This window comes from Lactuca saligna, chromosome 1 (assembly GCF_052625555.1).
Source record: "Lactuca saligna cultivar CGN05327 chromosome 1, ASM5262555v1, whole genome shotgun sequence".
Taxonomy (NCBI): Eukaryota; Viridiplantae; Streptophyta; class Magnoliopsida; order Asterales; family Asteraceae; genus Lactuca; species Lactuca saligna.
This window is the reverse complement of record NC_136417.1, coordinates 90,609,893-90,634,269: the sequence shown is the minus strand read 5'-3', so window position 1 is coordinate 90,634,269 and position 24,377 is coordinate 90,609,893. Positions and strand designations below refer to the sequence as shown.

Below are 24,377 nucleotides of genomic sequence, written 5' to 3'. Positions count from 1 at the left end.
GGTCCAAAGTCAAAGTCCTGGTCAAAGTCAACCTTCCAGGTCAACCCTACTCGCCGAGTCACCCTACTGACTCGCCGAGTCAGTCCATGACTCGCCGAGTCTACCGATTTCTGAGTCCAGACCTGTCCAACTCACTAAGTCTCCACCCGACTCAATGATTCGAGTCACAACTCGAAGGGTTTGGGGTTTCGCGACCTGACTCGCCGAGTCCAAGAACAGACTCGCCGAGTCCAAGGCAATATTCATACGACTCGATAAGTTGTTCATCCCACTCGTTGAGTTTCTCCACAACTTCATGCTACTCGCCGAGTCCACTCAAAGGACTTGCCGAGTCCCTTCAGTTCTCCTTACATGTAGAGGATTTTAGAGTCATGCATGGACTCCAAACTGTAGATCTACCCTTCCCAAGCCTATTCCACACGTAAAGTTGTAGACTTTACGTGTAGAGAAGGAGATCTAGGCAAAATATGCCATAAACTAGGGTTTAAGGCCAAGGGGCTTCAAAATCGACTTAATGGCTGATACTTTATGCTTCTCCAGGCCATAACACACTTGGATCTGAAGTAGCAACTCCAGATCCAGCTTCTAACCCATAAAGGTGGCTAATCATGGCTTAAAAGCCCCAAAACTCACAACCAAAGTTAGATCCAAGAGAAGGAAATGACTTAATACCTTCAATACTTCAGAAAGGTTCCACAAACTCCAGATCTGAAGCAAATCCTTGATGCTTCACTGATTCCTCTCCTTCTTCTTCCTTCAAATCACCCAAAAATGGCTTGGAAGCTTGAATGCACAACAATGGAGGCTTAGGCTTTGTTTTCTGAACAAGGGGGGCTCTAAGGAACCCTAATGGAGAGAATAAGGAGCTTAAATAGTGCCAAAAGTCCCGGATTTAGGGTTTTCCTCGCACAGACCAGACTCGCCGAGTCCACTTGTCCGACTCGCCGAGTCGACCCTTAAATTAGGGCTTTTCTTCCTTTCTTGGCATTTGAAACTTTGGGTGTTACATCATCCCTGGCAGACATCTTCTTGTTGGTTTCGTTGAACTTTTAAAGTAAGCATTATTATAATCTCCTTCTCATTTTCTTCATGAAAATATAGCATGCTGTTCTTATTGAATTCTTCTTTGCAAAAGAAAGCTATTACCAAATTTTTGACATAAATCCTCGAAACTTCCTTGCTCTTTGGTGGCCAATTAGTAGGACCGGCGAGAGTTCTTGCACAGTATAAACTCCATAACTTCGGATCCATGAGAATCATTTTTATTGCCCATTGGCATGTTTTGTGTGTGTAGAAAATAAGTTACAAAAACTATCCATATAATTTACACAAAAAATATCCATGTGTTTAAGACTTTTATATATTTATAGGTTTTGTCGCCGTATAGAAAATAAATTACAAAAATTGTCTCTACAGTTTACAGAAAAGGTCACTGTGAATATATTTTTTTTATTGAAACAATCCATATGTTAAAAAAAATTACAAAATGGTACATACCTAATAAAAAATTTACAGATTACAATTCTGCAAAATCCGCAAAAAGAATGTAACACCACCCCAGTTACATCTAATTAGGCTAATGAGTATCGTGATGTTTTTGTCTACCAAAGTTTGGTAACACATAAGCGCCACATAAGCATTTATCTTTCTTGCCAATATTTGCTTATGAGTGGGGTGTGGTGATTTTTTTTTTTTTTTTTTTTTTTTTTTTTTTTTTTTTGGCTTATGAACTTTGTTTTTTTTTTAATAAAAAATAATTTAAGCATTTAACAAAAACCATTAGTATTGATTAAAATAAAATATAAATTTCATCAAACATAAAGATTTAATTTTACATTTTAGAAAACCTAAAAAACATTAACATGAAATTAAAATTACATTAGAAAAATTAAAGGTTTTGGAATTGAAATTGTTGTTGCAACGGGTTGAAATACCGACCACAAAACACGCTAGAATCTTAGTATCACTGACATTTGCACTTTCGTTGAATTTGCGTAATAAATATCTGCATTTTCTTGGAATTTACCTTGTCCTTATAAATAAATATTAATAATACTTAAAAAGTAAAAAGAAAAGGAGCACCCCTGAACCCATCATCCTCGTTCACTCTCCTCTATATATGGCCGCCTCCCTTCATCCTTAACTCGCCGTTTACCTGCCGACTTACCGTTTTCAGTCGTCTTTCTCAGCCTCGTCACTGTTGGTTCATCCTCTTTCATCCCGGCTTCATATCTCTAGGTTAGTTTCAGATATTGTTTGACAATTTTTCTTATTAATCATAAGTCAATGTCATAATCAATTGTTTATTTCGCCAACATGTGATTGGATTTATTTTCTATTTCAGTTACTTTTATTTAATATTATATACCAATTAGGATAGCAGACACTCTTTTTAGAGTCAAGTCCACTACTCCAGAATCAGGAACAGAGATTCGTGCAATTGGGAAATTTTTCAGCGCTACAAAATTGCTTCCTCAATTCCTTTATATTTTCAACGAATTTTGAGGAACTGTATGTCAAGAAGCTTTTTTTTTTTTTTTTTTTTTTTTTTTTTTTTTCCTGTTTCTTCAAATTACTCATTGTTGATATCTAGCGAACGCTTGAAAATGCCAATATTATATGCAATTCCTTTCATGGGAGGCAATCGTGGATCTTGTAGCTGTACCCAGAATGGTATTTGGTGTTGATTTGTGGGTTTTTAAAATCAAAATATGGACTTTATAGGTTAAATGAATAAATTGCTTCGATATTTTTTTGCACCTGAACTTAATTAGCTGGAAAAATAGGTTAACCAGTTCAATTAGTGGAGTAACTGTTTTCTAAATAATTCCCATGGCAATGTAATTGTTACCCTGTATATACCTTTTTCTGTTTGAAATAAGAGCAGTCTCTCAACCAAGGTTATCACCAATTAAGCTATGAATCACCTTTGAGCTTGAAAATTAAATCGAGGGTTAAAACACACATATACATATTATGCAATGTATAGCTCCAATATCAACTCTAAACTCAAAGTCTGGGGGCAAATATTCCCAAATTAACACAATTAGAGTTCATATAATGAAATTTAAACATTTTCTAGGCATGTTAGTTCACATGGCAAAGTTCAGAGATGCATATGTATTCTATTTTAATTACTTAAAAGTTTTATTTTTTAGGAATTCAAAGTTATTATTAATATTATTATTGAGGTTTAATTTGTTTGATGAGATTTACGTTGCATATTGTAAATACTAATAATTTGGATTCTTTTGTAGAGGCATTATGTACTGGATCCTGACATTGAAGCACAAGTGAGGAAAACTGGTGAAACCAACTTACATTATTGATAACCTGTGGAGTTTCAGAGCTTACTTAGGTACACCTGCATTTAAGAAGAACCTTTAAATAAATACTCAAAAAGGTGGGAAGGGTGACGAGTCATCAACACACAACTCATAATGGTTGTTCTATCTGAAATTCCAGAAGGATCTTCATCTTCTTCATCAACTCATGGCCATAGTCCATCAACTTCTGGTCCTAGTTCATCAACTGATGGTTATAGATATGATGTATATTTAAGTTTTAGAGGTGTTGACACTCGTCTTAGTTTTACTAATTATCTGTATGAGGCCCTTCTAGATGCCAATATCAATACCTTCTTGGACGATGAAGAGATTGAAACAGGGGAAAATCTAAAACCTGAATTAGAGAGTGCAATTAAGGCATCTCGGGCTTCTATTATTGTGTTGTCTAAAAATTACGCTTCTTCAACATGGTGTCTGGATGAATTGGTGCTGATCCTTGAGCAGTGTATCACATCCAACCACATTGTCATCCCCATATTTTATCATGTGGAGCCCACCCATGTCAGGAAGCAACAAAGTAGCTTTGGAGATGCAATGTCTAAGCATAAACAGAAAATGGATGAAGAGACAGATGAAAATAAAAGAAGCCAATGGGCTCAGAAGATTGATGGATGGAATAAGGCGCTTGAAGAAGTTGCTAATTTAAAAGGAAATGATGTCAATGGAAGGTAACCACTTTCTTACCCATTTCTTCATATGCCTTCAAATATGATTAATTAACGCATGAAATGTTGATATCATCTTCTCCCTATGAATTTTAATAATTTTCTTTAATATCATTAAATACACATGTTTGATGTATTAGGATCAAAAAGATGCACAAAGTTAGATACAGTAACCATGCGGATATTTTTTAACAATTGTTATGCATTTAATATTTTATCATAGGTTAGTCCATTTAGATAAACCATTACATTTATTTTCATATGCTTCTATTAAAAACCAAACCAATTTGAACCGTTTGCTATGAGTCTACCATTATGTATTAAATATACAATACCATAACTAGCACTTTTTCAGACCCGCCACATTGATAGTTAGGTTCGTGGTTTTATAGAAAGATAGTTATATGACCTTACACGTTAGATGCTTATATGGTTAAGTTCAAACACAATATGGTTTTGATGTAAAGAACTTGTTAAAAGTAATATATATGATATAATTTTGATTTGAATCTTTGGATAAATTGAATCTCCAAATCTGATTTGTTAGATTTGTGGACTGTGTTTTGTAGTTCTTATTAAATCAAGTTTCAGGTTTGAGACAGAGTTTATTGAAGAAATTGTGAAGGACATCCACCGTAGATTACATGTACCCATAAAAAGTGCTCAACGTCTATTTATTGGGATGGGATATCGTATTAACTTTGTCACTTCATGGTTGAAAGATGGATCCTCACATACTGTAGACATACTCACTATTTATGGTATAGGCGGGATCGGGAAGACATCTTTAGCCAAACATGTCTATGGGCTATATTGGCATGAATTCCACAAAAGCAGCTATATTGAAGATATCACTAGGAGATGTGATGGAAAGTATAATGGGCTGCTTGATATACAAAAGCAACTGTGGGGTGACATTGCACAAACAAGTTCAATTCAAGTTTATGATGTTTCAAAATACACATCAATGATAGAGAATGCAGTAGCTCGTAAAAGGGTGTTTCTTGTTCTTGATGATATCAATAGTATTGATCAGTTGGATGCATTACTTGGAAGCAAAGGTTTTCATCCTGGAAGCAAGGTTATAATAACAACAAAGAACAAATGCTTGACAGAGAGTTGTGCACTATTCAAAACAAACATTAAACCCAAGCATGTAAAACACTCACTTGAAGGCTTATATGAGACCGAATCACGACAACTTTTGTGTTCCCATGCATTCATGTGCAACCATCCCAAGGAAGGTTATGAAAAGGTGTTGAATAAGCTTGTGAAGTACTGTCAAGGACATCCATTAGCTCTTGAAGTGTTGGGCAAGCTTCTTCATAATCGGGGTGTGGCGTATTGGGAAGGGTGCATGGAAGGGCTAAAGAAAGAAACAAATGATCGTATAAATAATGTCTTAAGAATGAGCTTCGAATCTTTGCCATCCAAAAATGATAAGGACTTGTTTAAGCATATTGCTTGTTTTTTTGTTGGAACAGATAGAGATGTTGCCGAAACAATATTAGAGGCATGTAATATGAACACGAGATCCGGAATCACGAATCTCATTGACAGATGTCTTCTTAGTATTGGTTGGAATAATGAATTGACGATGCATCAGTTGGTTCAAGAGATGGGAAGATTCGAAGTACATCAAGAATCACCTGATAAGCCATGGAAGCGAAGTCGATTATGGTGTCATAAGGAGTCATTTAGAGTGTTGAAACAAAAAAAGGTAAGAAGCCATTATACTTTTAGTAGTGTGCATGTCCAAAATATTTTGTATTGCCTAATTTGTTTATTTGCATTCTGTTTCTTATTAGGGTAAGGGAAATCTTCTAGGCCTTGCCCTTGACATGCGCATGCTTGAGAAAGAGAAGTTGGGAGCATCGTATGAGCTGAAAACAGATGCATTAAGTAACATGGATAATTTGATGCTACTACAACTCAATTATGTGTACATGAATGGGTCTTATGAGAACTTTCCAGAAGAAATAAAATGGTTGTGTATGAATGGGTTTCGTTTAAAGTCTATACCTTTAGACTTACCTATGCAGAATCTGGTTGCCCTTGACATGTCATATAGCAATATTGAATCATTTTCCGGTTGTTATAGCAATCCACAACGACTTGAGAAAAGGCAAAAGGTAAAGTTATCTTCATTTATTAGTCATGCATGTGAGTTGTTGAAATTCAATACTATACTAACTTATTTCCATTTTGTAGTTGGATGGCTCATGCTTAAAAGAGAAAAGGTTGTTTGGTTCACTGAAGATTCTTAATTTAAGTTTCTGCACACAACTTCATAGTATTGGTGATTTTGACCAACTCCCTGTGCTTGAGAGGTTAATACTTAGAAATTGCATTGGTTTGGTTGATGTTTGTGAATCAATTGGACAATGTGTTGAACTTATCCTCATCGATCTGAGCAACTGCAAGAATCTTGAAAAACTTCCAAAAAATATAGGCATGTTAAACAAGGTTGAAACATTGTTGTTAGATGGTTGTACTCTTGGTGAATCTCGAATCAAGAATGTGGATATGGATTCACTGGAAATGTGCACGATTACCAATATTGGCATAAACAGAGCCTTTGTGGGTTCTATACCACGTGATTTGAAGTCCTCTGCAATGTCTTTACCGAGGTCTTTAGTAACGTTGTCACTTAGGAAGAACAACTTGTACAATGAATCCTTTCCCATGGACTTCAGTTGTCTATCCATGTTAAAGGAATTATATTTAGATGGCAATTTTTTCAATTCCATGCCTAGTTGTGTGAGAACCCTTCCTAGACTCGAGATACTTAGTATGGATTATTGTAAAAATTTGAAGTCAGTCAAATATCCTCCACGTACTCTAAAAGAGTTGTGTCTTAGTGTTGCTGATGATTATCATACAAACAAAGTTGTATTTGTTCCAGAAATGTCCCCACTCCAGTTATCAATGGACTGGTTAGACTGGACATCTTCTTCACCTGGGTTGAACGATTACGAAATTGAAGGTGTGATCAAAATCCAAGAAAGGATGAGTGTTGATGAAAAGGTGTTACGTAGCTTGGGCTGGACTAATTTAGACTTCCTCAACAAAAGGCGCGTGGGAACTAATTCTTCAGAATCTAAAATCCAGGTTTTGTCTAGTTAACTTACCTGTCTGTGTTTATGTGAAGACATAATGTAATTATTATGGTGGTTTGTATTTGGCAGATGATGTTTTATGAATTTGGAATATTCAGCATGCTGTATGAAGCTGAGGAGATGCCGAGTTGGTTTAGGCATAGAAGTGTGGGGCCAGTAATATCATTTACCATCCCATCATCATCTCCAAACAACCTCCTTACAGGGCTCAACTTTTGCTCTCTGCACACATTAAACCTTCTTCATGGGGGGTTGGATTTATTATATTATGATCCTTTACCCTGGAAGCCAATGATGACAATTAGTAATATTACAAAAAACCGTATGTGGATATACGAACGTTACGTGGACAGATGTAGTGAAGCTCTGAATTGTTGTTGGGTGTTGTTAAGTCATTGGATGTTTGGGAAGAATGAGATGGAGGCTGGTGACCACATTACTATCACTGTTACACCGCAGTGGCATGGACATTTAATAGAAGAAGTTGTAAAGGAGTGTGGGGTGAGTCTTGTGTATGAAGATGGAGAGAAGAAGGATGAAGAAGAAGAAGATGTGTTGGGTTATTACAAGTCATGGAATCACATAATTGGTGGAGATCTCTCTCCTTTTCAAACAACTACAGGACAATACATCTTAGACAATGAACGGTTTTTTCATTGTGCTGTTAGAGTGTATCCACATCATCGTGAATTCATTCCAGACGGCCCTGAAATTCAAGGTAGATGTCATTTATTAAAATATTCTATTGTCATGTCTTATTTGTAATTAACTGACCCATGACCCAACTTCTTTAGAAAGATGGATAATGACCCATTTATTTTCAGTACATAAATAAATGTAATCCACCCACCCATTTATCATTCATTTTATTGACCTCTACTATAAGAGTTTGTTCTTGTAAAATATAACAAATCAAATTTCCATGACAAATTTTTTCTTCTTGTAAAATATAACGTAGGCTTGTCAAATCGGGCCATCGTGTCGTGTTTTTGTCTGACACGACACGACACGACAATGTTTTTTGTAACACGAACACGACACGACACGATGTCGTGTTTTTTTTCACTAACACGAAAACGAACCAATTAAAAAACGACAACACGACACGACACGAAAAAGATAATATTACATAACTATTATTTTATTTAATTCATATTTAATCATATATAACACGATAAAAACGACAAACACGAAAACACGACAAATACATGCTCAATCGTGTCAATTTCGTGTGGATTTGTAAACACGAACACGACACGACACGACATCGTGTTTTTTAAACTTGACACGAACACGACACGAAAACGAATTCGAATTTTGATTTCGTCTCGATTTCGTTTCGTGTCGTGTATTTTTGTCGTGTCGTGTCATAAATTGACACCCCTAATATAACGTAAATTCATTGCACATGGCCCTGACTGTCAAGGTAGATGTGATTTTAAATGAATCGACCCAAGTAGTGATCTGTCTGAATGGGTCTATGTTATCTAATTAAGTCTTGATATGTTGGATCACATAAATATATCAGGAACCAATACAAACTACTTTGTCCAAGTTGATGTTTGTGAATAATAATTAACATATAACTTTTTATCTGTATTCAGATCAAAAGGAAAAGTATTGGTTCAGAGCTTTATCCCCAAGGAAGGCTGACATACTTGGTCGTGCATGTGAGGTATACTTTTTCATACCCAAACCTTTCTCTCATTACATGAATAAAGGGCATACATATCCAAGTATGTTATATACTATATCTTTGATTTGTTTAGGATGTAACAAGATAAAAGGAGTCATAATCTTGCAATCAATGCTTGGAAATGGCAATATCAAAATGTGGTTGGGCTGATATGATGGGAATCTGTCTATTTTTCTCTACCTATTTAATCTTAGAGTCAGGAATTATGGATCCCTATTTCATCCATTTAGGGCTCTAAGTTCAGGGTTTTTAGTTGTTATCAAGGTCTTTTGGTTTTATTTATTTATGTTTATTTTTAGGTCAAATACATGATATCTTAAGCAATTATTGTCAAATACATGTTAACTTCTTTGTAAGAAAATCCAAAATTTCATCACATTTTTTGGAACCCAACTTTCCTCAGCCCTTATTTTTGGTTAATATACAACAAACGCACAGGGGTTCGCTTCATAGTTTGTATTTCCTCTAATAAACATTATATAACCTTGACTATTTTTTGGCTACCAGAGGTCATTAAATTCCCTCTAAACAATGCCAATGGTCCACCACATTGTATTGGACTTTAACCAATAAGTTTTTAGTGTTATGCTACTTCTCCATGAACATCATGTATTTATTCCTAAGATCTTTAGACGTTTAGATTTCAATTCTCATTCTTTACATTTGACCTCCAATAATAGACATAAATTTAATATTTATCTTTTTTCACTTGAAGCCTTTTCAACTTGCTAACAAGCAAGGGTTTCTGTTACATGCCTCCACAACTGATGCTTTAAAAATGTTTTATTGTAGTCTTGTATTTTTATGGACATGTTCTGATCCTTTTGATATTATTCTTTAACATACCCCACATTTATTTAGCTGAGTCATAGATACGTACAAACAAACTCAAAGAGATCTTGGTGTATTGTATTGCCATCTATCTGTTTTCATAGCATTTTGTATCAGATCTCTATATACTTATGTTACTTTAAAGATATTCTTACGTTTCCTTTTATTCGTAGGATAAGGGGGAATCTTCAGGGTCTCGTCCTTAACATGAAAATACTTGAGAAAGAGAGGCTGCAGATGGGTAACCTAATACTACTGTAACTCAATGACTTATATCCTAATCTTTTCCAGAATAATTAAGATGATTTGGTTTTTGTCACCTCTGGTAATGATTTATCTTTTCGGTTTTTGTTTTTGATAGTTGTATATTTGATTGCCAAAAACAGAGGAAAACAATATAAATGGTTTTTTAGTTGATTAATACACGTGTAAAGTCGTAATGTTGTTTTTATTACTTTATATGTTTGTTATTTTGTTGATTTGCTTCATGTGATTGAAAGAAAAGACTAAAATATGATTCTCACTGTTCAATGCTTTGCTGCTACTTGTTCATGGAGACCTTATTCTAATCTCTATCTTTTTCATTGGTTATTTTAAAAGTAGCTTGTTAATTTTTTATTCTTGAGAACCAAAATTGAAAAACATATAGATAATCTTCAAGAGTTGTCTTTTCTGGAAGTAAAATTGTTGCAGAGTTTGTCATTTTTGAAGTTACTTTGCAGGATATGCCTTTACAGCAGCACCTTAACTGAACAAACCCATGACTTGCTTTTTGATCCCTGTCCTCTCATGTAATCGGTTTCTGTAAAAAATTCATTATAAAACAGATTAGAATATCCTTATCTAAATATTTGACATCACATTCAACTTTTCTTTTTCCTAAGACAACAAGACAACAAACCTGTTACACTACTTCTGATTCTCTTCTCCTTTAATGATTTTGCATCTATTCATTTAGACATATTACCAACCAATGAATGAAGTGCCTAGAATTAATCAGAAGAAGCCTCATGTGGTACCTAGCATCCAACTTTTTGGCTTCCTATCTTGACCTTTATAAACCACATGACTTGAAACTCCAGTCACATGTATTATTATCTCTGATTGTTTCATGACTTTCACCAAAATCCTGTTTGCTACTGAGAAGCATGAATCAACTTTGAGCACGAAAAGTAAATCAAGGGTTAAAACACACATATACACATTATGCAATATATAGCTCCAATATCAACTCTAAACTCAAAGTTAGTGTGTAATATTTCCATATTAATACAATTAGAGTTCATATAGTGAGATTTAAACATTTTCTAAGAATATTAGCTCACATGGCAATGTTTGGAGATGCATATGTATTGTATTTTAATTACTTAAAAGATTTAGTTTTGAGGAACTCAAAGGTATTTTTAATATTATTATTGAGGTTTAAGTTGTTTGACTAGATTTAGGTTGCATATTGTTAATACTAATAATTTGAATTTTTGTACAGGCATTATATGTATACTGGATCCTGACATTGAAGCACATGTGATGAAAGCCGGTGAAACCAACTTACATTATCGATAACCTGTGGAGTAGTTTCAAAGCTTCCTTACATACACCCTTAAGTTCAAATAAATACTCAAAATCGTGGGAAGGGTGAAGATTCATCAACACGTAACTCATAATGGTTCTTCTATCTGAACTTCCAGAAGGATCTTCATCTTCTTCATCAACTCATGGCCCTAGTTCATCAACTTGTGGTCCTAGTTCATCAACTCAGGATCATAGATATGATGTATTTTTAAGTTTTAGAGGTGTTGACACTCGTCTTAGTTTTACTAATTATCTGTATGAGGCCCTTCTAGATGCCAATATCAATACCTTCTTGGACGATGAAGAGATTGAAACAGGAGAAGATCTGAAACCAGAATTGGAGAGTGCAATTAAGGCATCCCGGGCTTCTATTATTGTATTGTCTAAGAATTATGCTTCTTCAACATGGTGTCTGGATGAATTGGTGCTGATCCTTGAGCAGCGTATCACATCCAACCACATTGTCATCCCCATATTTTATCATGTGGAGCCCACCCATGTCAGAAAGCAACAAAGTAGCTTTGGAGATGCAATGGCTAAGCATAAACATAAAATGGATGAAGAGACAGATGAAAATAAAAGAAGTCAATGGGGTCAAAAGATGGAGCGATGGAAGAAAGCACTTATCGAAGTTGCTAATTTAAAAGGAAATGACGTAAATGGCAGGTAACCACATATTCACCCATATGAAAATGTCAATATCATCTTCACTCTATGCATTTCAGTAAGTTTCTTTTAATATCATCGAATAGACATATATTTGATATAGTAGGATAACTAAGATGCACAAAGGTGAATCCATGTTATCTGATATCATTAATCAATTTATATAGATAGATTAATTAGTCTAATAATTTTTACATGTTTGTTATACATTTATTTATTTACTTTCAACAGCTCTTAATCTAATCCTAAACCACACCAACGTCTCGAGCGAGCCTTGAACCCTCAACCCCTCAGAGGAGGAACACCTTTTTCAACTCCTGATACTGCTAGGCGATAAGCCCTTTGGTTTATGCATATAGTATTTAAAACAGGAAGACACAACGATTAGAAAGGAAGAGATCATGCCACATAATATACATAACGGTTTTAGCAATGTTAACTAGCTGCATTATTTGGTACTTAATTAAAGTGTTGTTGTATATTAAATATAGCATTGTTGCATACACCGGGAAAAAGACGAAATGTTGTTGCATAAATAACTAATTAAACCTTTTATTGAAAACCATACTTCGAATACGTTGCTATACATCTACTATTACTTATACCATACTACCTTCAAATCATAGCGTCTTTTATGATAAATAACTTATTTTGTAAGTAGTAAAGGATAACCTACTGCCTTTTTTTTCAAACTTACCACATTGATAGTTAAGTTTGACAGTCTTGTAGAAACATAGTGAAGTTACGAGGCCCATTAGTGAAAACTTGTATTACATTGGTAGTTTTGGTCTTATTATACATAAATATGTGTGACCTTACACATTAGATATGTATATGGTTAGAATGAGCAGATAATATGGTTTGATGCGAAGAACTTAACTAAAAGCTTAAAATTAATAGTTGTTTTGAAGGAATCAGATTTATGGAATATTATCTTGTCGTTGGTAAAGGGGTTAAACCCTCATTTATACACAAACTGGTACCTAAATCAGGAAAATAGAAATAAAGTAATGTAAATGCAAATAAATCCTATTCTACGTATATCTAACACTAACACTTGTCATATAATATTGATTTGGATCTTTATATAAAAGAAATCTCCAAATTTGGTTTGTTAGTTTTGTGTATTATTTTTTGTAATTCTTACTACATTAAGTTTCAGGTTTGAGACAGAGTTTATTGAAGAAATTGTGAAGAACATCTACCGTAGATTACATGTACCCTTATTACAGGGCTTTCAGCCACTACTTATTGGGATGAAGTCTTCCATTAACTTCATCACTTCATGGTTGAAAGATGGATCCTTACATACGGCAGACATACTCACTATTTATGGTATAGGCGGGATCGGGAAGACATCTTTAGCCAAACATGTCTATGGGCTATATTCCCATGAATTCCACACAAGTAGCTTTATTGAAGATATCACAAGGAAATGCGATGGAAAGTTTAATGGGTTACTTGATTTACAAGAACAACTATGCAATGACATTTCGAAAACAAGTTCAATTAGAGTTCATGATGTTTTGATTTACACCGCAAAGATAGAGAATGCACTGGCCCGTAAAAAGGTGTTTCTAGTTCTTGATGATATCAGTACTCTTGTTCAGTTAGATGCATTACTCGGAAGCAAAGGTTTTCATCCGGGAAGCAAAGTTATAATAACAACAAAGGACAGATGGTTGACAGAGAGTTGTGCACTATTCAAAACAAACATTAAACCCAAACATGTAGAACATTTTCTTGGAGGCTTAGATGAGACTGAATCACAACAACTTTTCTGTTCCCATGCATTCACGGGCAACCACCCTAAGGCAGGTTATGAAGAGGTGTCTGATGAGCTTGTGAAGTATTGTCAAGGACATCCATTGGCTCTTGAAGTTTTGGGAAAGTCTCTACATAATCGAGATGTATCTTATTGGGAAGGATACATAGAAGGGCTAAAAAAAGAGATTGGTTCCCGTATAAATAATGTCTTGAAAATGAGCTTTGATTCTTTGCCATCAAACAATGATAAAGACGTGTTTAAGCATATTGCTTGTTTTTTTGTTGGAATGGATAAAGATATCAGTGAAACAATATTAAGGGCATGCGGTTTAAACACAAGATCGGGGATTCCAAATCTCATTGACAGATTTCTTCTTAGTATTGGAAGGGATAACGACTTGAAGATGCATCAATTGCTTCAACAGATGGGAAGATGGGAAGTACATCAAGAATCACCTGACAAGCCGTGGAAACGAAGTCGATTATGGTGTCATGAGGATTCGTTCAAAGTACTGAAACAAAAAAAGGTAAGAGCTTATGCATACTTGTTAGTAGTATGCATTTTTATATCACTTTGTATTGGCTAACTTTTTATTTTGGCTATCTATTTCTTCATAGGGTAAGGGAAATCTTCTAGGTCTTTCCCTTGACATGCGCATTCTTGAGAAGGAGAAGGTACGTGCATCAGTTGAGTTGAAAACAGAAGCATTGAGAAACATGGATAATTTGATGCTACTACAACTCAATTATGTGTTTATGAATGGGTCGTATGAGAACTTTCCGGAAGAAATAAGATGGTTGTGTATGCATGGGTTTCCTTTAAGCTCTATACCTTTAGACTTACCTATAGAGAATCTTGTTGCTCTTGACATGTCATATAGCAATATTGAATCATTTGTTGGTTATAGTAATCCACAACGACTTGAGAAGAGGCAAAAGGTAAATTTATCTTCATTTTCTATTCATCCATGTTGAGTTGATGAAATTGAATACTAAACTAACTTACTTCAATTTCTGTAGTTGGATGAATCATGCTTAAAAGAGAAAATTTTGTTTGGTTCACTGAAGATTCTTAATTTAAGTTTCTGCGATCAACTTCATAGTGTTGGTGACTTTGATCAACTCCCTGCGCTCAATAGGTTAATACTTAGAAATTGCATTGGTTTGGTTGATGTTTGTGAATCAATTGGGCAATGTGTTGAACTTGTCCACATCGATCTGAGCTACTGCAAGAAGCTTGAAAAACTTCCAAGAAATATGGGCATGTTAAAGAAGGTTACAACAATGTTGCTAAATGGTTGTAATCTAGGTGAATCTGGAATCAGGAATATGGATATGGATTCAATGGAAATGTGCACAGTTAGCAACATTGACATAAACAGAAGAACCTCTCTCTCTGCCTCTGGGGGTGCTATTCCATGTGATTTGAAATCCTTTGCAATGTCTTTACCTAGGTCTTTAGTAAGGTTGTCACTTGCCAATAATAATTTGTCACATGAATCCTTTCCCATTGACTTTAGCTGCCTATCCATGTTAAAGCATTTATATTTAGATGGCAATCCTATCAAGGACATGCCCAGTTGTGTGAGAACCCTTCCTAGGCTTGAGATACTTAGTATGGAGAATTGTAAAAAATTGAAGTCGGTTGAGTATCCTCCACGTACACTAAGAAAGTTGTTTATTAATCCTGAGGATGAGTACCATGTAGAAAAAGTTGTATTTAATCCAGAAATGTCCTCACTTCAGTTGTCAGTAAACTGGAAAGATTACACATGGTTATATCACGCACGTGGGTTGTATGAAATTGAAGGTATTGTTAAAATCCAAGCAATGGTGAGTGTTGAGGAAAAGATATTACGCAGCTTGGGATGGAATGATTTAGACTTCCTTAACGAAAGGCGCATGGGAACTAATTCTTCAGAATCTGAAATCCAGGTTTTTTCTAGTTAACTTAACTGCATATGTTTATGTGAATACATATAATATAATTATAATGATGGTTTGTATTCGGCAGATGATGTTTTATGAATTTGGAATATTCAGCACAAGGTATGAGGCGGAGGACATGCCGACTTGGTTTAGGCATAAAAGCAAGGGGCCATCAATATCATTTACCATCCCATCATCATCATCTCCAAACAACCTCCTTAAGGGACTCAATTTCTGCTCTCTGCACATACAACAAACTTTGGATGAGACACCTCCATATGATCAGTCCCTTGGACGACCATTGATGACAATTAGTAATATAACAAAAAACCTTATGTGGATATACGAACATTACATGGACGTATATAGTCTAAATGGAAAGTGTAGGGTGATGTTAAGTCATTGGATGTTTGGGATGAATGAGATGGAGGCTGGTGACCAAGTTACTATTATTGTTGTAAATTGGTTTAATGAAGTTATAAAGGAGTGTGGGGTGAGTCTTGTGTATGATGAAGGAGAGAAGAAGGATGAAGAAGAAGATGTGTTGGGTTATTACAAGTCATGGAATCACATAATTGGTGGAGATCTCTCACCTTTTCAAACAACAACAGGACAATACATCCTAACCAACGACAGATTTTTTCTGCCTGGCATTAGAGTGTTTCCTTATCTTCGTAAATTCGTTGCACATGGCCCCGACTACCAAGGTAGATTTCATTTTGTTAAATATTTTATTGTCGGGTCTTATGTGTAATGATTTGATCCATGACCCAACTTCTTTAAATAGAAGGATAATGACCCATTTATTTTTAGTAGATAAATAAATGTCTCATGTAACCCAAATCCAACCATTTATCATTTCTGTTATTGACCTCTACTATAAGAGTTTTTTTTTTTTTTTTTTTTTTTTATAAACTATGAATAATTAAATTTCTACTTCTGACTTTTAAATGATTCGACCCAGGTAGTGATCCGTCTGATCAAGTGTTGATATGTTGGATCACATAAATATATCGGGACCCAAGTACATTGTCCAAGTAGATGTTTGTGATTAAATATTGACATATTACTTTTTATGTTTTTTCAGAAAAAGAGGAAGTGTGGTTTAGAGCTTTTTCCACAAGCAACCCTCAGATACTTGGTCGTGCATGTGAGGTATACTTTTTGACACCCAAACTTTTCTCTCATCACATGAATAAAAGGCATACACATCCAAGTATGTTACATATCATATCTTTGACTGGTGTAGGATGTAACCCTGCAATTTTCATTTTCCTAAGCTTTTTGAATTTGAATAATTTTCTCTAAATTGTTTAGAGGAAACATTTGCAAAATGCTTATGGAGTTCAGTAACAGAAATATTAGAATTGCAAAAATCAAATACTTGATCCTTTGATGAGTTCGTTGATATCGGAATAGCGACCCTAAGGGAGACGTAGACTTGTTTATTAGAGTCCTCACTCCTCATTAGATGATGACCAGATCTCCACTTCAGTTGATATTTCTCCACCACATGTGTCCCACGTGCACTTTCTCATTCATCTCAGCTTCTTAATATTTCTAGAAATTATATGATCCATTTTTCATTACTTTTTTTTGCATTGCAATCATTGGAAAAATGATGTTTTTCTCCACTATATCTGTGAAATTTAACATCATCACTGGCTTTCTGGAAGGTGTTAACGAGAGGTTGTTGCTTGTAATCTTTTCTAAAAGATGATTTCCTCCGTTTGGATTCTTCATGAATTTGTGGAAGTTCTTTGTTAGAAAATCTAAAATTTCATCACGTTTTTTGAACCCAACTTTCCTCAGCCTCTATCTATGGTTATTTCACTACAAATGCACTGGGGTTCGCTTCATAGTTTGTATTTCCTCCAAAAAACATTGTATAACCTTGAATTCCCTCTAATAAATCACAATGGTCCACCACATTGTATTGGACTTTGAACAATCAGTTTTTGTGTTATGCTACTTCTCCATGAACATCATGTATAGTGATAAATTGCTAAGATCTTTAGATGATTAGATTACAATTATCATTGCTTTTCATTGACCTCCTAGGCTAGACATGAACTTACTATACAAGTCAAGGGTTTCAGTTAGTGCCTCTGCAGCTGATGTTTTAAAAGTGTTGTATTCGTTTAGGCCTTGTAGTCTTGTATTTTATGGGCATGTTCTGATCCTTTGATTTTATTCTTTATCATCTCCCACATTTATTTAGCCGATTCCCATATAGGTACAAACAAACTTAGAGAGATCTTGTTGTATTGTATTGCCATCATGTGTCAAAGTCGCTAGCTAGGGTCGAGTTCTCACCATGCCATGGAAACGTAGTCTATCACAGTGTCATGAGAAGTCGTTAAGTCTTTTGAATCAAGAAAATGTAACATAATATACATACTCCTAAGTAACTATATGTTTCGTTAGCATTTTGTATTAAATTTTCTCTATACGTTGTGAGATTTTATATTTGTCTTACACTTCCTTTAACCATAGGGTAAGGGGGAATCTTCAAGGTCTGGTCCTTGACATGAAAATGCTTGGGAAAGAGAGGCTACAATACATGGCTGTTCTGAATTCAAAATGGATGCATTTAGTAGTAAGAAAGGTGACCAAATGCTACTGTAACTCGATCGCATGAAACTCAATGAGTTATATCCTAATTATTTTCCAAGAGAATTAAGATGGTTTGCTTGTTGTCACCTCTAGTAACGATTTATGTTTTCATTCTTTGTTTTGATAATTGTATCTTTGATTGCCAAAAACAGGGGAAAACAATATGAATGTATTTTGAGTTAATTAATACACATGTAAGCAATATGATATAAGTCGTAATGTTGTTTTTATTACTTTATATATATATTTTTTATTTGGTTCATGTGATTGCTGAGTTGCCATGATTCTCACTGTTCAATGTTTTGCTGCTACTTGTTCAGTAATATGAAATTTGAAGTTATATAACTGGGAAAGTCAACTCTGTAGCCACAACCTTTTCCATTTCCTTGCTTCTCTTTTGGTCATAATGTTGTTGCCTATACTTTGTCACAATTAGTTTCCATTTCCTTGTTCAGTAATATGAAATTTGAACTTATAATGTTGTTGCTTATACTTTTTCATAAATTTTTCACATAAATTTGAACTTAGTTACCCAAATAACAATTCCTAACTGGCAAAGAAAATGACTTGTTACCCAAATTAACAACATTAAACAATAGGTGGCTGCACAAAATAATATAAAACGGTACCTGATGTGCTTTGAGCTCCTTGGTAAATGCATCTATCTGGAAAATTCCTTGCATTTCAGTTCTACTATTAACATTTCATTGTGGAATTTCAGCGAACACTTGGTGCTCATAAAATTGAAAGGATTAAGATTAGCAAAATTAACCTATAATAGAACCAGTAACCACCTAAAGTTAACAGAAATTCGATGTTCTATATTCTAATTTAAAAATTCAAACGGATGGATTAACTCTGGAAGAGCGATGGTCTTGCTAAGTAGATGAGCGTTGAGAAACATACCTGAAATGAAATCGAAGCAAAGGAAGAAATTGCAAGTATTGGAACCTTATGCTGGTATACATACATGTGTTGGAGCAGCGCCGACAGCAGACGGAAGGCAATGTAACGATGGTGGCGGAGGTCGTTGCAGATTGTGAACAGAGGAAATGGTGGCGAGTTTGTACGTAAGGGAGATGAGAGTTCTATGTAGTTCAAAGTAAGGGTATTGTTGTCATTATCGTTGTCATTTCAAGTTGATAAATTATCCAACCAAATAGAATTAATATACGGAAATTTAGACTTATATAAATGAATGTTTTTTTTTTTTTTTTTTTTTAATTTTTTTTTTTTTTTTAATTTTAATTTTTTTTTTTATAGAAAAAAGTAACCAATTTTTTTATTTTTTTTTCAGTTTTTTAAAAGTATCTATTTTCTTCCAAATGTTTCATTACGGACTACTTTTCAATTTTTTTTCCGAAGAATGATGCACTCTTGATCTTCAAATTGAGTAAATTTTTTGAAAGAAATAAGGGCTAATGCCATAAAAACCCCAAATTTTCAAAAAATATTCGGTTATGTCCTAAGTCTATTTTTATGTCCATAAAAACCACACATTTATGCAAAAATTGTTATAGTTGCCCTTTTTTTCAATTTTACCCTTCTCCATGGCCGTTTTTAGCAAACATCCCCTAATGCCACAGAAGGGTAAAATCGGAAAAAAGGGAAACTATGACAATTTTTGCGTAAATGTACGGTTTCTGTGGACATAAAAATGGACTTAGAACATAACCGAATATTTTTTGAAAATTTGGGGGGTTTTATGGCATTAGCCCAACAAATAACTCCATTTAATTCAAAATTTTCTATTTCAAAGTGTTTAATATCATTTTTTTTCAATAAAATGTTTGATTTTATGCACTAATATTGTATATGATATACAATTACTATTTTTTTTTTTTTAATATTTAAGTAAAAAATGATTTTTTTTCCTCGAAATTCCGGATTTGTTCATCGAATTTCGAACTTATTCTTGAAATTCGGGGTTTCTTTTTGATATCGGAAGTTTTAGTCCGGGATGCAAAATGTCTTTCAAGATTTTGAAACCTACTTTTTGTCTGAAAAAATATTTTTCTTGGTTTAGAATGCCTATTGCGGACAAAACAATTTTTTTTCTTGAAATTTCGGATTTGTTCATCAAATTTTGGGCTTATTCTTGAAATTCCAAAAAAAAAAAATTTCGAAATCTGAAATTTTAGTTTGGAATCCAGAATGTTTTTACAGATTCTGAAATGTTGTTTTTTTTGTGAAAAAATATTTTTCGTTGTCCGGACCAAATGGTTATTTTTGCTAAAAACAATTTTTTTAGGTTATTTCACATTAAAATTGTGGGTAGAATACTTAATTTCCCATTAATATATCCCAAAAGTTGATAATTGTCGTGAGCTAGTTCATACGTGTGATCATACATTAAGCAAATAGGGTGTAACATTTTTGGAAGTCAAAATCTAATTATTATAATTTTTAAAAGTGAAAGATTTTTGTGCCCGACACTCTAGTAAGGGTTGCCTTCGTTGCCGTATTCAACAACATTATGTTTATTTATTTATTTGTTTTTACATAATAAGGATTGGTGTGTCCGAATAATAAAAAACCCTTGAAAATGGTAAAGAGAGAAAAAAACGTTGCGGTATTGCTTTGACAAGCGATAGGCTTACTGCACCTACCCACCCCAGATGACTTTGTGTTCACAATTGTATCGCGGTGACACATAGGCATCGTAGGGTGCGATAGGGTGGGGAACCGACCGACTTAAGTTCTATATGATTCACTCTCTTTTTCAACAAGGTATGCCCAACTAATAACTTTCGGCATGCAAAATGGCATATAACAACCCTGGATAATACTAACCAGGCAATCACAGGGAAAGTAAACAGAATATAATGTCTTACTTATACGAACACATGATTCAAAAGCACGTAAATACCAACAAGAAGACACGAGGATAACAAAAGATAACATACCCGCGATAGCATCTGATGAAACTCTGGCCTCCCCTGCTTGAAGTTGCAATGCTTGGCTCCTCACTACTGCGACTTTCATCTTGGCCTCATGATCGTCATTGATCATCAAAGTAACTGGAGCAGGTGCACTTACTGCTCCACCCATCAACCTCGGATAATCGGCCTTCTTGTGGCCCACTTGGTTGCAGTGAAAAGACATCAGAACCAATCCAAGAGGGCGATCCCTACTAAAATGACCCATCTGATTGCAACTGAAACACCCTCTCATGTCTCCCAACAGCCTCCCTCATGGGTTCTCCCACATTTGGCACAACGGCCCTGACCCTGATGGCCTCCTAGATGCGAATGTTGAGTCTTGGGCCTCTTTGCCTGGCCCACTGTGATTTGAATCTACCCTGACTTCCTCTTTCCGAGGTGCTCCAAATCAATCTCCCGCTCTTGGGCTCTAGCAATCATGTCATTTAGGGTCTTGCAACATGATAAGCTTACAAACTCCCTTATGGCATCCCTCAGCATAACATGACACCTAAACTTCTTCATCTCCTCGTTCGATTCATACTATAGACCAACAAAGCCCTCTCCCAAAACTTGGCAGTGATCTCTGCCACAGTCTCAATAGTCTAGCAAAGGTCCTGAAACTCTCTCGCCAGTTGCTAGACCTTAATTTTTGGTGCAAAATCCTCCATGACAAACTCCTCCTAATACATGGACACCACATCTGCAGATCTCAGTGTCGTACCGACCTCCTCCTACCAATCATGGGCTCGGTCCCTCAAAAGACAAGATGCAAATCCCACATTCACCCGCGCGGGTTAGAAGCTCGTCCCCCTGAGCATTCTCCATGTTAGCGATCCATCGACGGCTGGTAATGGGGTACTTAGCCCAATGAACTCTGGAGCTCTACAAGCCTTGAACTCCCGAGATGAGGGAGACCACGCTCCCAAATGTCCTATCGCGATCTTGACCTGAAAGGTCATGATTTGCTCATCCAGCAACTCCGTAATCCCAATGCGGTATGCATCCTGACGCTCCTGTATAATCTCCATGATCCCTTCCTTGATCATACCAAAGATCACAGGAGTCTGCTCCAAAATATTGTGGGTGATCTCCGATGATATGAACTCCCGCATCCGCTTGTCTATCGGCTCAATACTAGCGCCTGAGCCTAAACCAGATCCCCCTCCACGAGTTCTCATCACCATACTGAAAAGCAACCGTATAATAATCAGTTCATACCCATAAAAATTCTAATCCTGTAAGCTTCTTAGAATTTCCGTGACCATCCACGATTCAAGTCTGGAACCTGTGCGTTTAGTAGTACGAGCCCAATACTACCTTCCACATCTATCCATACTTTCTTCAAAAATTATCTCGAATCCTCTAAGTCACATTCTCAAACCGGTACTCCAAGTACATGCTAAACAATGCAACCAAACCCACTAAAGCACTTCCTAGGATCCTCTAGGTTTCCGACCACACTCTGCCATCAGTTGTTGAATAACTCCTACTAATGTTAGCTAACTACTTCATGAATAAATTCACATGCCACAAATCTTAGATAATCCTTCGAGTAAAATACATAATCCTACAATAGTTCGACTCAAACGAGATCTGTGCAATAGAGTCAAATTCATTACTCTGAGATTATTTAACCTTTGCAACATGTGACTTACCATATTAACTTAATAGTTAACTCACATCACTAAGGGTTCCACAAAGCACAAAGAAATCTACATGCATGTAGTAACACTCCATGCCACAAAACAAACAAAGGGCATCTCAAGCTCACTTAATACTACCATGCTAGGAACTTCTACTCCACTGTCAGTTGCCTTATGCATGCAAATTATACACAATTCATGATCAGATAGATTATCAAATAAGAGACTCTAGCCTAGGACCACAACCATACAAAGAACAAGAAAATAAGTCTAATATAGTCATTTTGAGGCTATATGATCCTAACCGTATACAATTTTTATAGCATACACTTAGCAATTACTGCTACCAATACATATTCCCAATCTAGTATAACATCTAATGCTTCCTAGGCTACAAGGCATCACATGTCAGGTCAATCTATCATGTAATTCCTGAAAGTATCCTTAGCCTTATCCTAACATGAAAACATTCATATCATATAACATATAAACATGTATGGGTATTTTGGGAATCACTTACTTGAGCTCGACCGATTACACGCATCATACCCCCTTTTTCTATAAAAAAAAGTCTTTTTATAAATTGGTTTTCTTTTAAAAGATTACCAACTCCTTAGTTTGAGTTCAGTCACACCTAAGAGTGTGCCCGAATCCCTCAACCCAAGGCTTTGTTACCAATTTGTAACATACCAAAAATTATAAGGTAAAATTTTTCATTTTTAACTCAACACATAAACACCATTTATTCTTATCAACCATTCAAAAGTATATCACAGTGAAAATAGTTATCAGAGTACAATCCAAAAATATAAAGTGTAGAAACATGGGTGGATGCATTGTGATCAAGCCGAACCCTTCCCCGTCGAACCGAAAGTATCGAAAACCATAACTGTAAACTATATGCACAAAGCTTAGGGGAGTTCCCTAAAATACCACCTGTCATACATATCATTGGTTCTAGCCCTCATATTGGGCCCAACCCATAATAATGGGCCTAGCCTTCCTAATCAATAGGCCCAACCCAATATACAAATGGGCCGAGAGAGAGAGAGAGAGAGAGAGAGAGAGAGAGAGAGAGAGAGAGAGAGAGAGAGAGAGAGAGAGAGAGGAACAATGTTGAAGATCAGAGGAGTGAGGGTGGGGTGGGGTGTTGGGTTTATTTGGCTTTTTTTAAACTAAAGTTAGTTAAAAAAAAGTGAATGAAATTAAGAAGTGTATAAATGTAATTTTATATGAGTCAAGGATCAAAGATGCAATAAAATTGAAACCACAAGGACCATTCGTGTAAAAAAGGTTAGGGACTAAATCTGTGATTTTTGTAAACCACACGGACCATTTAATCAATCCTGTCTTCTTTTTTGTGCAACATTGTACTTTAATTTTTCTTATTAAGACATTGTACTTTGAAAGATCTACCTAATTATAGCATTGTACTTTCAGTTTTTCTTTTCTTATTAGGGTGACATAATATTAAAAAAAATCTCCAATAACAGCTCTGAAAATTGATTTGTATTCGGATGATAATACTTGGATAAATTTTCAAAGTACAATGTTGCAATAGGAAGAAATTAAAAGCATAATGCTAAAATAAAAAAAATAAAT

At 35.2% G+C, this 24,377-nt stretch overlaps 2 protein-coding genes and 1 long non-coding RNA gene across 5 annotated transcripts; 2 read left to right on the top strand and 1 right to left on the bottom strand.

Moving 5' to 3' along the window:
• The first annotated feature begins 2,081 nt into the window (after nucleotides 1-2,081).
• Nucleotides 2,082-11,257, top strand: LOC145041399 (disease resistance protein RPV1-like). 3 transcript variants are annotated; one of them, XM_078989467.1, is made up of 9 exons: nucleotides 2,082-2,238; nucleotides 3,258-4,015; nucleotides 4,604-5,732; nucleotides 5,821-6,144; nucleotides 6,224-7,123; nucleotides 7,201-7,849; nucleotides 8,736-8,806; nucleotides 9,832-9,899; nucleotides 11,145-11,257. In XM_078989467.1, the coding sequence occupies exons 2-8, from the start codon at nucleotides 3,441-3,443 to the stop codon at nucleotides 9,862-9,864; spliced, it is 3,681 nt and encodes a 1,226-aa protein (XP_078845593.1). In that variant the 5' UTR covers nucleotides 2,082-2,238; nucleotides 3,258-3,440; the 3' UTR covers nucleotides 9,865-9,899; nucleotides 11,145-11,257. The 3 variants fall into 3 exon arrangements, with proteins under 3 accessions (XP_078845593.1, XP_078845586.1, XP_078845601.1); XM_078989460.1 differs by lacking the exon at nucleotides 11,145-11,257 and having other exon boundaries at nucleotides 9,832-10,117; XM_078989475.1 differs by lacking the exons at nucleotides 9,832-9,899; nucleotides 11,145-11,257 and adding an exon at nucleotides 8,901-9,277.
• Nucleotides 10,337-19,049, bottom strand: LOC145041425 (uncharacterized). Its single transcript, XR_013680183.1, has 3 exons — nucleotides 18,838-19,049; nucleotides 10,560-10,797; nucleotides 10,337-10,460 (listed from the first exon to the last, which is right to left on the bottom strand). It is a non-coding gene; the product is annotated as an uncharacterized LOC145041425 (long non-coding RNA).
• LOC145041416 (disease resistance protein RUN1-like) lies at nucleotides 11,322-18,381 on the top strand. Its single transcript, XM_078989486.1, has 7 exons — nucleotides 11,322-11,896; nucleotides 13,059-14,190; nucleotides 14,282-14,602; nucleotides 14,684-15,598; nucleotides 15,678-16,299; nucleotides 16,680-16,747; nucleotides 18,089-18,381. Exons 1-7 carry the CDS (start codon nucleotides 11,322-11,324, stop codon nucleotides 18,119-18,121), a joined length of 3,666 nt encoding a protein of 1,221 aa, XP_078845612.1. The 3' UTR covers nucleotides 18,122-18,381.
• Nucleotides 19,050-24,377: the final 5,328 nt, after the last annotated feature.

Coding starts and splice junctions, on each gene's coding strand:
- LOC145041416 (XM_078989486.1), top strand. CDS start 11,322: ATGGTTCTTCTATCTGAACTTCCAGAAGGATCTTCATCTTCTTCATCA. Junction 14,191..14,281: donor AAGTACTGAAACAAAAAAAG/GTAAGAGCTTAT, acceptor ATTTCTTCATAG/GGTAAGGGAAATCTTCTAGG. Junction 16,300..16,679: donor ACATGGCCCCGACTACCAAG/GTAGATTTCATT, acceptor ATGTTTTTTCAG/AAAAAGAGGAAGTGTGGTTT.
- LOC145041399 (XM_078989467.1), top strand. CDS start 3,441: ATGGTTGTTCTATCTGAAATTCCAGAAGGATCTTCATCTTCTTCATCA. Junction 7,124..7,200: donor CTTCAGAATCTAAAATCCAG/GTTTTGTCTAGT, acceptor TGTATTTGGCAG/ATGATGTTTTATGAATTTGG. Junction 8,807..9,831: donor TACTTGGTCGTGCATGTGAG/GTATACTTTTTC, acceptor TTTTATTCGTAG/GATAAGGGGGAATCTTCAGG.